The following is a 16,247-nucleotide window of genomic DNA, read 5'->3' as shown; positions in this document are numbered from 1 at the left end:
ACTTTACAACTAGTGGAAATAGTACTTATCAAAATTCTATAGAGGCAGGAGCTCATTCATATCTTTTAGACAATTAAAAGGCTGGAGAGAGGGAGGCTGTAGAGATGGGTCAATGGTTAAGAGTGCTTACTCCTTTTGAAAGCATCAGTTCTCAGTTCCCAGCATCTACAGCAGGGAAGTCACTACCTGTAATTCTAGTTTCAGGGGATCTTATTCCCTCTTCTGAATCCCAAATGCACTACACGAAGGTGGTGCATATACAGAAAAACGTGCACGTGCATATACACTTGCACATAAATAAGACTAGCTAGTCAAACAAATATATAAAATTAAAAAATGTTTAAAGGTGAAAAAAAGAAAACTAAAAGTGGAGGTCCAATATCATGGAGCACCCATCTCCTGTCATGGGATGCTGGTTTCCAGGTCCAGACACTATCTGCTCTTTTTTATGCCATCTTCATTTTCCCACTTATTTTATACATGTCTAAGTATCTTTTGAAGTTTTCTGAACAGTTCAGTGTAGGGTTATTGTGTCTTCTGATTGCAAGGCTTCAATCATTGGATCGATGGGATAATTTAAGAAAAGCTGGCTAGAAATGAACCAAGCTAAGGCTGGGCATTTATAAATGAGAATAAGACCCTGTGTGTATTTATTTAGGACCTGGGTGGAAGGGGCTATCCAAAAGAGCCAAACAATAAAAAGAGTAAAACCTGCAACCAAAAACATTTTGGCATACCAGTGTGTGCCCAAATTTCCATGTAGGGCCTAAGAAAGGTGGAAGAAAGAAGAAAGGAAGGAAGGAAGGGAGGGAGGGAGGGAGGGAGGGAGGGAGGGAGGGAGGGAGGGAGGGAGGGAGGTGTGATGGTTTTCTTCTTAACCAACATGATTGAGAAACAGTACATGTCAACAGGTGCATTTATGGTAATGTTAAATGATGTGCTGGTAGGGTATAAGCTGGAATCTGGTTATTTTCCATCCATGCAACAACTTGCTAAAATTCTTGACAATGACATGAAACTCAATGTGCATATGGATTCAATCTCACATCAGCAATAATAGCCCTGCCTATCAGCACTAAAACTGTTTTATGCTATGAGATTTTGCGAGAGCAGCGTGACTGACATTATGGAGGTCTGTATGGAAGACAGCATGCTGTTAGTACAGAGCAGTTGTTTCTTGGCAGGTTTCCTGTACCTCTTGGGAAACCTTAGTGCAAGATGCTGTTCCCATTGCTGGTACATGCTGAGTTTTGCACATACATGGAGTGCAATGATACTGTGTAGCTTCCCTGAGCTGACCCTTAAAAGTTTAGATAGCTTCTTCTTCTTTATGCGTCATTAATACTTGTAACTCTTTTCTTAATTAAAACGAGTTGTTTTTACAAGATGTTTGTTAAGCTTGTTGTGTTTTCATATGAGTTTTCATTTTCTATAGTTTAATGTCTGTTTTCTTGTGGAAACACCTGACATTCCCCAATAATTCATCAAAAGTTTATTACCTAACTCTAATTTGCTCATGATTAATCCATAGTTTCTAAAACATGTCTGATTGTGAACAGTGAACTATACAGATTTATGGGAGAAATCCAATATTCAGAGCACTCTAGTGTGTGTGTGTGTGTGTGTGTGTGTGTGTGTGAGAGAGAGAGAGAGAGAGAGAGAGAGAGAGAGAGAGAGAGAGAGAGAGAGAGAGAATATCAGGAACAACAAAACCAACTGCTTTTAAAATCCTATTGTGCAGTTCAAATGTCTTGCCTTGACCAATCTAATGAATTGATTAATGATCCTTTATGCTAAACTAATAGAAATTGAGCAGATGTAAGTTAAATGAAAGTTTATTGCTCAGTGTACCTGTTATCATTATTTTAATAATTCTGTCTAATATTTAATTTTTGACTTACAGATTATCTTGTAATATATATTTCTAATATTGTTCAAGGTCCTGTACCTATACAGCTCATTTAACGATATAATACAAATTTCTAGTCCTTGAAAGTTATTATTATCAACTATATAGGATAATAAGGAAAAGTAGTATAGTAATTAGTCAACTATTATATTCAAATTGGTAGTCACATTTGGTATATTTACAAGGTCAAACAGATATTTCAGAAAAACAGATCATCTTCAAACACTTCAAAGATCTACAGAATATGGCATTTAACATGTCTTAATAATGTAGGTTCTATTTTTATGACAATGAGACACGTCTGCTCCTGGCAGCAATAATCTACATTGGAGAAGATGATGGGCATTTAAAAAACTTGACATGGCATTTACTTTCTTTGTGGTGAAGGTAAGCCATTGAGCGAGAAAGAGCCCTTGCCTCAACTGCTGACAGTATGCTGTCCAAGACTTTGAACTCATTAAGAAAGAATAGGTAATGGAGTATTTTCTCTAAATTTGTCAAATACTAATGGATTAGACATTGCTAATGAATTAGACTTATTGCCTTTATATATTGTATATACTTATTGTATTTTTTCTGATATTAGTTACAACCTTTTTATTTTTAGACAAAACAGGGGATATGCGGTGATGTCTTGCCTGTACAAATAAATAAAGCCTTTCAGGAGGCCAGAGAATAGAGCTTGCCACTAGCTAGCCATAGAAGTCTGGAGTTCACTAAAGACAGACCAGAAGGAAGTGGTTGGGCAGAGAGAGGATATAAGTAGGCAGAAACAGGAACTCGTTTTCTTGTCTGCTGAGATGCTAAGGAGGTAAGGTGTGACTGTGGCTCGTTCCTTCTCTCTGATTGCTCAGCATTTTCCTCTATAGCTGACTTTAGGTTTTTATTAATGAGACAAATTAAGGACTCCATTTACAAAAAAAAAGTTTGTGGCAACACAGTTACCAGCTTCTGTAGTTAGGAAGGTTTAATGCCCTTCTTGGTCACAAACCTCCTACCAGCAGTAAGCTTTAGGCTTGGCTTTCCTGACCTGAGAAGCAGACCAAGCCAGCCTCCAAAGCTGTATGGAGGTCCTAGCATCACTGATTCTCAGGTTTTTGGTCATGCAGACAAAAGTGCTAAAAGCAAGCAGTAAAAGGGATCCAGACAGAAAAGCCTGTAAACAGGTTACAGTGTGTTTTACAATGTGAGTAGGCTTAAGAAAGAAAAGAAAATGGGTGTAGAAAGTCACAGAAAGAAAGAAATAGTTCAAAAAGTAAATTCTTTAGAGACAGTAACGATAATGGAAAGTACACAGGAAGTCAGGATCCTATATAGAATTGTGTTGATTCTGAATGTTTTGATGCTAACGAGTCAAAAGACAGCTGCTGAGAGATATCTGATTATGAACTGGTCTTCAAACTTGAACCCCACAAGATACTTTGGGTCTGTCTTCACTTTTAAAAAGAAGCCAAAATATGTGTTTATCAAATGGAAGTTAAAAAATGCTTTTGGATTTTGTTCCCACAAGAGATGAAAGACTGTAGATTCCTTCAGGATTAATATGGATCAGGTTTGACCAAGGGAGACCTCCCGAAACTTGATAGGTGATATGTATCTACAAAGGTTACTTCTGGCTTCCCACAGATTGGCCATCATCTCAGTTTTTCTCAGAGACCCTTAAAAATACCTTTGCCCACAGACAACAGGAAATAGTCTAGAGAAAATGGCAACTATATTACCAAGAGTTGGGGGGTTTGGGTGGTCTTTGGTTATTTGATGGCTTATGGATGTTTGTTATCATTTAAGGAAATGTAGTATATTGATATAAATTTAAAGTTTATATATATATATATATATGTTTCTAGTCTTGTTTAAGGTATTGTGCCTATGCATTTCATTTAAAAATATAAGGTAAAATTCTAGTTTCTGAAAGCTATTATTATAAACTATGTAGGATAATAAAGATACATAGATTAATAGTCATCATAACAATCAAAGTTGTAGATGTGTTAGGTATGTTTTCAAGATCATATAGAGAAGTGTTTAGATAGATAAATGTCTTCAAACACTAGAAAGATCTATAGAAAATGCCATTTAAAATGATTTGTTAGCATAAGGTTTTTCCTGACAATGAGACACATCTGCTCCTGGCAGCACCAACTTACTTCAGGGATCATGGGCATCGAAGAAATTTCTTTGGGAGTTTGCTTTCATTATGGCAAGATTAGCCAATTGAGCAAAAAAAGGGGGGGTGGCCTTGACTGCTTGACTGCATGTTGTGCAGATTGGACATTCAGGACCCTTAGAAAAGTGACTGCTGAACTTTTACAAAACAAGGCAGTACAGTCCTTCAAGATATATGGCTTCAAATAAGATTCTGCCAGACATTCTGCAGGACACAGAGGAAATGGACTGATGAACTTTGCCACTACAAGGTGGAATGGTCCTTCAACTTTCCTGCTTTGCTGTAAAGTCTGCCAGATATTCTTGACCTGAAGGCTGATGATGGATGCACCACTATTGCAGAGGAACTTTGGGTGACTATCAAGGCAGTCAGATGTCTCTGTTTTGGAAGTTGCTTGCAATGCACTTCCTTTTTACTCAGATAATATTAAATGTTTCTGGGGCCTTTGAAGAAGTTACAGAGTACACAGTTAGAGTTGCAGTTTTCCTTAGTTTTAATAGAAAATAAATTAGGTACAGAACTTTGGAGTCACTAACATAGGGTAGATGGTGGAATGCTTTTTCTGAATTTTCTAAATGCAAATGGACTGAATATTGTAAATTGATTCTTATTTGATAACTTTTTTGTTGTATGTAGTTTTACTATGTTAAAGTTAAACCTTTCATTTTTATTTAGACAAAAAGGGGAAATGTTGTAGAATATTATTGTAAGACATGTTACATTTATTTATGCTGTGGAACATTTGTTTAATGATACAAAATGCATTGCAATCTTTTATGTTGCATTTGTTTAACTCTTTGTCATTATGCCTGTCTAAAGCATTTGTTTGTTCTAATAAAGAGCTGAATGGTCACTAGCTTTGCAGGAAAGGATAAGCAGGTCTAGCAGGCAGCAAGAATAAATGGGAGGAAAATGCTGGTAAGAAAAACATCAAGGAGCAAGAAAAGAAGGTGCCAGGCACTCAGTCACACAGCCAGCCGTGGAGTAAGAGTGAAAGTAAGATATATAGAAGTAAAAGAAAATAAAAAGCCCAGAGGCAAAAGACAGATGGGGTAAAAAGTTAAGAAAAGCTTGCTAGAAATAAGCCAAGTTAAGGATGTAAGTAATAATAAGCCTCCTGGATGGCAGGACGCCCAAAGAGCTAAAGAGCCAAAGAGTAAAAACAACACCACATGTATCTGTGCATGCTTATTAGTGCTATGCAACAAAGACCAGAATAGGGGATCAGTTCTCTGAAACTCAAGTTGCAGGCCATCACAAGCCATCTGATATGATGATGGGAACTGAGCATTGACCCCTCAAAGAACAGTACATGCTATCAGCTACTGAATGAACTACCACTCCTGTGCCTACTCCCACTTTTAACAGAGTGGGTAGTTAACAATGGATTGATAACAGAGGCCAATGTAGCCAAAGGAAAACTGGCCTGAGGAAATGGGTTAGAAGTAAACACTTCAAACATTGGGGCCTTTTTTTTTAGAAATGAAAAAATATATATACCAGTGATGAATAATTCCTCTGATGTTAATGGACTTAATTGAATTAAATATTTTAGCTAAGAGACTTGATATTGTTCGTTGCTAGAATTTACTGCTTTCCACAAACTTATTTTCCAAGTAGCTCATTCAGTTCAGTATACTTTGAAGATGATTCATAGTGTCCAGTCATATTGTCCTAAACACAGTTGTCTGTGAATTAGAAGTGTGGTGTTCATTGTGTGTTTTCCTCATAGACAGGTTTAGGTTTGATGAAGCCATGTATTGGGCACATCATTACAGAAAGTTCCTAGCTGTGATGGCACTTAGGGTTCTAATCTTGCAATAAAATTCATAGTTTCTCAAGTTTGCTTTCAGTTAAAGTGTTCTCTTCCTCCAAGCTGATGGGTTTGCTTTTGCATGCTGAGTTGCTGATAGAGGCTGTGGAGCCTCCAGAACCAGACAGTTGAAAACCAGCCCATCAGCCTCAGTTTCTATTCTACACAGACTCAAATTAACCAGGTTTCCAAATACCCCCAAGTCACAGAAGGCATTATCTAAAAATGACATGTGTGGAGATGGTCCTTCACTCTGCCTGCCTGGAAGAAGCACCCCTCAGTGCAATGGAAAGAACTCTGGGAACTGCAATCTCTGTGATAACATCCTACAGACAGGAAGATTCCTTGCACTAGCTTCAACTTTGCCGCTATCTAATCAAATTCTCTTTCAGGTCACTAGGGTATCTCCATATCCTACCACTTTCAGAGACTATAAATAGAAATTATTTTTAAATCTTTAAATTTTCCTTAAAACGAGAACTTTTATGTTCAATTTATAAGCTTAGCATGAATATTTATGCCTTGAAATTGACATGTTTATCATACCTAGTGCACGGATGACCAGTGCATGGAAACCCATTGCAAGTGATTTCAATTCAGGTTGGACAGTCCTGCAATAAGATAAAAGCAAAGAAACATTTAAATTTCTTCAAACTTTTAAGTTAAATTTAACCTTAAAATGTGTGTTGGTGTTATTTTTCTTTATGGTTGGATAAAATTCCCCCAAGGGGATGACTCATGTGTTATAAATTTATCATTCCAAGCTCTAGGAGACTCAACTAGTGCTGTAATAAGAATTATTCTAATCCACTGATTCACTGTGCTATGAGGTCAAGAGAGTCCAGTAAACATTTTACTTTAAAAAAATTATTTTTGAGACTCTGTAATCCAGGCTGGCCTTGGACTCTCAGCAACCCTCCTGCTTCAGCCTGCTAAATCACTGAACTTACATATGTGAGTAACCAAACCAGGCTGCATTTTTATGTTTTATGTTGTAAAAATGCTGTGAGAATATCTGTAGTAAGGTTTATTATGTCTACAAAGACATTGATTTCCTATGGCCCATTCAGCCCAGATCCTCAGGAAAGACCAGATGCTTACTTACATCTAGATATAGGTCTCAGCACACACTCTGCTTCTTTATTTCTATTACTGACGTTAACAGAGAAGTCTACAAATGTGGTACCCAAATTGCTTAGCTAGAAGACTCAAGAAAGTTATGTATTACGGACTCTCCTGTATAACTTGTTATGTTAGAGGTGCAGAACACGCTATCACCATGCTCAGTAATACACTCATTCAGAGCTGGGCAAGTGGCAAAGGCATTCAGAGTCCTGGCTCTTCCATGGAAGATGAGCTCTCAGTTCCCAGCACCTACATTGCATAGCTCCCCACCACTTGTAACTTTAGCTTCAGGGAATGCGGCACCCTCATATGACCTCTTCAGGCGCCTGCACTCACACACAGATACCTATGCACAGAAGCACACATACACATAAGTCAAATATGAAATAAATCTTAAACAACATGTCTATGAAAAAGAAACACGTTATTCTATCTACAAAGTCACCTCCATAATTCCAGCTGTCTGTGTTTATTGAGCTTGTGACACTCCTACATCTGTTAAAATCTAATTCATATTGAGGACAATGAAATTACATGGGGCAATGTGTGTGTGTGTGAAATGTAACTTCTGCTTAAATATTTTTACTAAAATACTGAATCAATGATACATTTTCATTGCCTTATGCTACTTGATGCTTATTTATTCAGAGGGCTAAGCAGGTTCGTCATTCAGCCAAGTGGAAGAAACCACTTCACTTGTCCTGCCTCCATTTCCTTGTTTGCTAAGTGATAACAGTTCTTCTCATCATGTATTGTGAGGATTCAATATGTATTGTCACTTCGAACCTTAGTTTTCTTTATATGTGACTGATCCTTAATCTTTGTCGGAAAGATACCACCTACTGAGGTTTAAAAACCAAAAATCTGGTTGTTCCCTCTCAATCCCTGGGATTATGGAAGCTAAAACAGGAAGATCACTTGAGCGGTAGGGTGTATGACAAGTCAGGGCAACATAGTGAAACTCTGTCTCAGAAATAAAGGAATAAATGAAGTCTTCAAGACAGCTTCTACAATTAAACAGGGATAACATCAAACAGTGGTTCAAATGTCATGTGTAAGGCTAGAAAGCAAATGGAGAATGTCTGACAAGGGACAGTGGCAAAGTCTTAACTCAGCAGTGGGCACATGGCATCCAAGTGACAGTAAACCATGCCTAAGATTCAAGAAATGTGTTTTGTCTTTTTATTGTGTTTTGTTTACTCTGTAAGTGAGATAAAGGAAATCAGCAGGAAGGGGAACTTGGCTTGTTCACAAAAATATCTTTCTCAAATGTCAGATTTTTCAAGAGGGATGTTAATTCATTCCTGTCTGAGTCCTTGGGCCTTAGTGTTGCTGATCTTCAAAGGGTGGACTTGACTTTTATACTAGAAACACATGAGCTGAATTGGTTTTGTAATATACGTGCATTTTCACCCCCGGGACGATGCTTGGCTTACAGTAGAATGAGGAGGACGTTGCTGACAGGGTTGATGTTTGCCTGAGAGTGGGCTGGACATCTCCAACAGCTTACTGGGAATGGAAGCTGTATAAGAGAATGAAAAGCATACACAGCACACCCTCTCCCACGCTAGTATGCATGGATACCCACGCCTGGCCACAAGCTTGTACTCTAGCTGCATGAACACTCACTTGTATGAGCATTGATACACACATTACAGATTCGGCCATCTATCATTAAGTGTAATTCCTACCTCGCTTCTCATATGGAGCACCTAAGTACACTGTGAATACCCCAGAATAAGAAAAAAAGAACCCCAAGGAGTTAGATAACACGTGTTTCTAAGTTACTCAATTACTGAGCAATGTCTGCTTGATAGAATGAATTATGTCCGAATTCATCCTCTGCTGTTTTCTTTCATGATCGCTGGACACTGGGATCCATTGTTTTTGGAGATGCTCTCCTTCTAAGTGTACTACATTATACATTAGGTGAGCTGGTCCTGTGAAACTCCTTAACATGGGGTCAGAGCAGAATTTAAATAAGGGAAGATGTTATTTAAATGTCTATCCTCATTTCAACAGGAATTCAAACCTCTTTTTTGCTTCCTTTTGTCCTTTAGGGAATTTCAATCAACACATAATTCAAAAGTATAAATAGGTACTAACTAGGTCACCACACTTAGATAAATATGTTTTTAAAGATCCACGTTAAAAAAATGTACCTGTGTTTAATTTCAGGGTTAGCGATGAACTTGGTCGAATGCAGCTTGTGTTACCTGACCCCTTCCAACTGTCCCATCACACTTGTCAGGGGTTCAAACCTGAACCTATTTCCCTCCTAAAGTCTTCATCTGGCCACATTTTAGATCATGAGATCAAACTACGGCTTTTTTATAAAATGTATTTCTGAGATGATCAACAGTTCCTGTCTTATCTTCAACTAGGTTCCTTTTCCCTCACCTCCACAGCAACAGTTCCCTTATAGTGTTAGGTTCGTTTTAGAATTAATGTGCTTATTTTAGTGATAGCTTGTTTCTTGATGGTCTTTTCTATTGTACTCTGAGCTGCATGGCTACAGTAATTACCTGCTAACATGCCTTGTGATATTCTTCACAGAATCTAACCTAAATATTTGTCTTTTTTCGAATCAATCAACTATTTTCACCTACCAATAGGCTATTATGGAAAAGTGGGTCAAAAGTTAATTCTGTGGGAAAATTAAAACCTTTAAAATTATTATTATTTAAAATCAAGACCCAGCTAGCTAAATCCACAGAGGCAGCAGGCATAAACAAGGGGGAACGCATGGACCCCAGACTGATGACTGAGAGGCCAGCATGGGACTGATCCAGACAGGCATCCCCCCAAACTTGGGTATCAGATAGGAGGCCTTAGCAATCTATGGGACCACAGATAGTAAATCAGTATTTATTCCTGGCTAACAAATGGACTTTGGGAGCCCATTCCACATGGAGGGATGTTCTCTTAGCCTGGATACATGGGGGATGGCCTAGACCCTGCCCAGGATGATATGACAGACTCTTAAAATCCTTCATGGAAGGCCTTCCCGACCCTGGGGAGCACAGGGGGTATGGAGTGAGGAGTTGGGGGAATTGGGGCACCAGGGGAGAAGGGGAAGCAAAGGGAGCTAGGAGTAACATGTGTAAAAAGTTAAATAAAAAAGTTATTATAAAAAATAAAATAATAAATTTTAAATTGTATGTTTCCACTCATATATCTGTATGTATCTCTCCATGGGTGTGTTCCAGATGTGTTTGGGTACCCTTGGAGCCCAGAGGATAATGTCTGAGCCAACTGAGCTAGAGTTACAGGTGATTGTGAGACACTAGAGGTGGATGCTGAGCCCTGACTTAAGGTTCTCTGAAAAAGTGGCAAGTGCTTTTAATCATCTATCGTTCCATCCTGAAAATGTTATTATTGACTGAGGTTTAAGCTTATCAGGTTTTGAAAAGGGTTTCTTTCATTAAGATCACTAAATGATTCTCAGATGGAACTGAGCACAGAAGTTCTGTGAAATCAAAAACATACTCTTACAATTGGGACAATTGCCAGTAAATCTATATTTTAAGTGTCTCAGCAAGATGAGAGTTTATGAAATTTAGATTTCCTAATGAACGAAGCATATGCAAAATTATCATTACTTACAGTGTTGAACCAAAAAAATATAATCATAAGAACACGTACTCTTAGGTAAATTAAAATGGGACAATATATGAGCTTAGGTCCCAAACATAAGACAATAGATGTCAGTAAGTATATTTATAGGCTAGCATACATGACTAATATAGATGTCATAACAGTTCACTCTCAGACTGGACAAAAGGCTCAGTCAGTAAATCTCTTGCCTTAAAATTTTTAGCATCTGAGTTTGGGCCCCCAGAACTCATCTGTGTTCCCATCTGTGATCGGAGCAGTGACCAGCAGGATCTTGAAAGTTCAGAGGCCGCTTACCTGATCTCCATGGTAGGAGTTGAAGGTACTTGAAGACTGATGCCAGAGACAATTATCTGAGCTGTAAATACCCACACATATACCTCTACCACGTGTGCACAAAAACAGAGATGCACACGCATGAGCAAAATCCAAAGTATACTCACTTCAACAGAATCAAGATATAAGATGTGCTTCCCATTGCAATAAAGAAATAATTCACAACTTGAAAAGCTATATAAAAGTAATAGTTGTTTTGGCATTTTCTTCTTGGGCATTCACCCAAATGGGCTGAGTAATTGCTGGTCTGGAAACCAGAGTCTCTGATACAACTGCAGTCATAGAATACCTAAAAGACAGATTTGGAATGTTACATAATGTGTTTGCAAAACAAGAAAATGCTATAAATATCTTCCATCATATTTTGAAAAGTTTCTTCCATTCTTGAAAAGGTGTTTACAATTTAAAAACGTCTAAAAGCACAGTTGTTCACTAACTGAAAGACAATATAGTTCTCTGTATGTACTTTTGGACAAGAAAATTCAATTTGCTCCCAATAATTCATTTCTAAGTGTCAAAGTTATGTAAGAATTGAAGAGATGCGTTTGAAGCTGTTCATAATTTCCTCTGTTCCATAGTTGCCTGTCTCTCACTTCCATGTTCTGTACTACATTTACAATCGCCTGCTGTGGGTCAGTCACATGCCTTGCGGAAGCGTTGCCCAGAGACTAAAGGCATTTGACAGTCACTGGGGCCGACATCTGAAATGAGAACCACCTGCACAAATGAGAAGAACTTCACAGGGTGTGTGGGAAGCGAAAAGTACGCCAAATACGGCAGTGCACGTCTGTGATTCCAGCGCTAAAGAAGCTGGGGCAAGAGGAACCTGTATGTAATGGTGACCTTGGGCTACATACCAAGATCCTGCCTCAAAAACATAAAATCATAACTGGGTTGTATATCCAATGTTTGAACTGAAGAAAGACATAAGGACACAATTGCCCATCTTTCTGAGAGTTGGAATAGATTAGCAGTATGTGCAATACCATAAATGATTTTAATACTGGGGAATCACTCGTAGTTCATAGGAAAGGGATGTTTTGAATGAAAGAAAAAGTAACATGATATGGGATAAACCAGGCATATGTGAAATGATATTAGATTGTCTGGGTAGAAGCACTAGCTTGGAGGGAATTCAGAACTGACAGGGGAGACTTGGACAATCAGGTAAATCTGAAGCCAGCACCGCTTCTCAGAGAGTCAAAAAGGAAGAGAGCCCAGAGTTAGTCTCGTGAAAGTCTGAGGTTTAAGTAACTCTCACAGATAAGAGTTAGATGCATGAGTCAGAAAAGTGCTTTCAGAAACCCTAAATGTATGCAGGTTCTAAAAGGCAATGTTCTCACTCTTGAAAATGAAAAACTGAAAGTGAATTGATCTCATACTAGAATCCAAGGAACAAAAAACTTTAATGGTGTTTCAAGGAAGATTTCATGTGGACATCTGCTAATCTCCCAGCCTTGACAGCAGAAGATCATATAGGAACCTATTCTTGTATTGTTTTATGGAGATGTTAGCTCTAGACAGATTTGATAAGTAACTGTGAAATCTATAGTGTACAAGGAAGGTAAGAAAAATAAATGCTGATACTCACTGTACTATTAAGGTTCTTATCACCACCAGAAAATTTGCATCCTGCCAGACAAGGTGAAATGTATGTCACTCCATTTTTCCCACAGATGGGTTCCCATTGATTTTTATCACAATTGCAGTCAGCATTGCAATATGAAAGGGGTACATCTATGTGAGAGTCCACCGAGTTCATTCTGGGGACATATGAGGAGAGACATCTCAGACAGAGACGGGATGAGAGTCCACTGAGTTCATTCTGGAGACACATGAGGAGAGACATCTCACACAGAGGCAGAGATGGAATGAGAGTCCACTGAGTTCATTCTGGAGACATATGAGGAGAGACATCTCAGACAGAGACAGAGATGGGGTGAGAAAGACAGGGGAAGTAGAGAAAGAGTGGCAACAGTTCTGCAGAAGGGAAAGAGGAGGAAGGAGAGAAGGGCATCAAGGGGGGAGGGTAGGAAACGAGGAAGCCAGTGCAGCATGGGGGGGGGTGAGTTTAGGGTAAGGGAAGGGATAGAGAGGAAGAAAAAGGTAACAACTCTGAAAATACCTACCCAAGAGGGAACTGATGAAAAATCTGTGTTACTGGTGTGTGAGCCTACGCAGGCTGCTAGATAAAGTTATGTAATAAGCTACACAGGAGACTCTAGGTCCTGGCCTTAGGGCATCTAAAGTGCCAGGAACACTTTCCATTATGCGGTAACAGTAGAAAAACAAAGGTTCACTTACACTTGGAATCTCCAAATGTCTAATTCCAATGGCGACAGTAGTATTGGCAGTTATAGAACACAAAAATCCAGTTTGGTGTGAGAAACTGGTCTCTTGGAAAAGTATTTGTTAAAAATGAACTCTAAGTAAAATTTGTACAGCCATGGCTATGAAAGTTACCTAAATCTACACTCTCAACCTAACCAAGATTCATTGGGAAAACCAAGAGTTTGGGGGATATAAACGATAATCTGAGTCCAAGAGAGCCGGTAAGGTAATGCCTATTGCTGACTGTATAAGCTATATATCTGTTCGATGAGGAACAAAGGTATCCATAACACATTGCAAATAGTCTAAAAATGCCATGATCACCACGACCTAGTTGTTCTTTAAAGGACAAATAAAAACTGAATTTACGAGATCTCAAAAAGTGACTGAGGAATTTAAAAATTGTAATTCTTATTAACTTACTTTTTAGCTAACTAAATTCTTACAAATTGTCTAAACTTTAGTGGCAGCTGTTTTCAGTCCTATTTTCTCATACATGGTCTTCCAAGTGGAGTCAACATATTCTGTTGATAAAATAATGTATACGAACCCATCATATGTCATGGTTAGGCCAGCAAATGAATTGTTTTCACAGAGTAGAAGAAAATTGAGTAGCTGCAAGACATAGGATACTAAGGATGTGAATAATGCAAACTTGGCAATTCCAACCAGGGTCCACTTGAATCTTTTAATGATATATCCTCCTAAAAACATCCCAACTGCCATAGTAGGTACGTTTATAAGTCCTGTAAAAAAAAAGAGAAAAGTGTTGTCATTATATAAGTCAGGTTTGCCTGTTGTCTTTACATATGAAACACAGTGTATCTATATAAACCCTTCAATTTTGTTGTTTCTTACATAGAAATAAATGATCAGAATGGAGATGGAAGACCATGTCCTATGTGGAAAAATAAAAAAAATAATGTCTCCTTTCCTCATCTACTGGTAATAGAAGTCAGATGTTGCCTTTGAACAAGTGAATTTTGTGAGAGAAACCCCACTATTTAGCCTTCACCATCTAAAATCTTTTTATAAAGATTGGAGTTATTTCATTATTTGTGTGTGTGTGTGTGTGTGTGTGTGTGTGTGTCTGTGTGTCTGTGTGTGTCTGTGTGTGTCTGTGTCTGTGTGGGTGAGGTGGATGTGGGTACAGGTGTCCAGAGGTCAGCTTCAGTGGTGCACTGCCTGTCAGGTCCAAAGGGAACTTTAGTTCCCCAAACTCCAAAAGGCATTCTAAATGTCCAGAAATAGGCTCAACCTGGATTGTAGGAGGTTTTCTGGTGATTAGATAAAAGCCAGCTTTCCAAAGAAACTTGTGCTGGTTCCCCTGTATGAAGAAGAGCCATTTCCCTTATCACTGGCAGAAGGGACATATGGCTGGCCACATGTGGTGCTTATTAGGATACCAAGGTCTTATTGGCCTCCATGCTCCCTCAGTATCACAACCTTCTCTTACACATTTAAAAGTCCTTGCTAGTTAGTTAGTTCTAGTCATTTTCACCTCGTCCCCTACCATAAACTTCCTCTGGCGAGTGGTCTGCCCTCACCAAGCTACACATGCTCCTTGTTGTTTGATACATCCTTACCCCCTCTGCTTCACCCCTCCTCTTCCTTTCTCTGTGCTGTCTCTCTGATGCTCTCACGATGTTTCCTGTGTTCTTTATGCCCTGGCATTTCTGAGACAGCTCCGGCAATGTCCAGTCACCTGGCCGTGTTCAGTCTGCTTCTTTGTCTCTCTCTCCTCTAAACTCTTCCAGATGCCTCTGGCTGTCCTTTCCCATATCCCGGATGAAAACCTCTATGCTTAACTCCACCATGGAGCAGTCCTATGATCAGCTTCCACATAACCTATGAGACAAACCAGGAAAGCGCCCGTCTTACCCAGCGTGAAGGTGGACTGGGACGCCGACTTGCTAAACTGTTGCTCTACGAACTTGAAGACGTAAGTGAAGGCTCCGATAAAGCTGCTGATTTGCAGCAGCGTCAGTACCACGAACAAAACATACAGCTTGTTGGTGAGGATGCTTTTCATAGAACACAGGAAACCTTGAAATAACAAGAGTGGGAAAAAAATTGGAGTACAATTTCAACATTGTTGCGAGAGATCTACGCACCTGTAGGGCTGACCATGTCTGCTTGGGTGTGTTCACAGGTGCTTAGAACACACTGGATAAAAGAAAGAGCTGGGAAGGGGGTGACTTTTCCTCTTGCAGATCCTGTTGTGGCCTGGAGAGCAGCATCCAGACCTTTGGTTCTTGGCTCTCTTGGCTTCTCACGTAAGTGATTTCTCCCTCAATAACATATCATAGGACATCCCTATTTTGTGTGGCTTAATATTTCCACAAAACATTACTTCCATGCCCAATCTACTTATTATATGTGTGATTTAAAATTACAAATACATAGAACAGGAAGTTAGAGAGTACTCTTAAGACTTGCTCTAAACAGATTTGTGAATATATTTCTTCAATAATTTTCATATTCACATCATGTATTCCTTAAATTTTTTTCTGTCAAAACTGATTTTTTTGTCTCTTCTGTGTTGTGATTCGCTTTGTCTAATGGACATTTGGCAGCTCTTCACACTCTTAGTCTTTCACATCTATCAATCCAACTAATTACCTGTTCATTCAAACGAATACTTGGTTTTGAATTGGGTACCAGGAGCTATTCTGAAATATGTATCTTTCATGTGATGTTTCCTATTTGTCAACACATAATAATGTGATTTTCATAGAAGCAATTTGTTAAACAGGACCTTAAGTAATCTGTGACCACAGGGAATATGAACGAACACTGATGCTCAAAATTTGTAAGCAAAAACTTACTATGAGGATTTCAACACTTTGTTCCCTGGAATGCAGCTTTTCCGATAAGACATCGCCTCTGTAAATATGGTAGCACTGATGCCACATACCATAGAGTAAAAGAACAAGGCATAGAGGATAACG

The 16,247-nt window shown here is 38.8% G+C and overlaps 1 protein-coding gene across 1 annotated transcript in view; it reads right to left on the bottom strand.

The window, feature by feature from the left end:
* Slco1b3 (solute carrier organic anion transporter family member 1B3) overlaps window positions 1-16,247 on the bottom strand; it is a 57,704-nt gene that overhangs the window by 3,491 nt on the left and 37,966 nt on the right. The window contains exons 8-12 of the mRNA XM_013115514.3: window positions 15,178-15,342; window positions 13,847-14,042; window positions 12,557-12,728; window positions 11,073-11,254; window positions 6,436-6,500 (exon numbers count right to left, since the gene is read on the bottom strand). Of these exons, the coding sequence (XP_012970968.1) occupies window positions 6,436-6,500; window positions 11,073-11,254; window positions 12,557-12,728; window positions 13,847-14,042; window positions 15,178-15,342 (780 nt within the window). The remainder of the gene's footprint in view (window positions 1-6,435; window positions 6,501-11,072; window positions 11,255-12,556; window positions 12,729-13,846; window positions 14,043-15,177; window positions 15,343-16,247) is intronic.

The sequence above is a fragment of the Mesocricetus auratus genome, unplaced genomic scaffold (assembly GCF_017639785.1).
Source record: "Mesocricetus auratus isolate SY011 unplaced genomic scaffold, BCM_Maur_2.0 Super-Scaffold_100001, whole genome shotgun sequence".
Classification (NCBI taxonomy): domain Eukaryota; kingdom Metazoa; phylum Chordata; class Mammalia; order Rodentia; family Cricetidae; genus Mesocricetus; species Mesocricetus auratus.
This window is presented reverse-complemented; position numbering and strand designations above follow the sequence as displayed.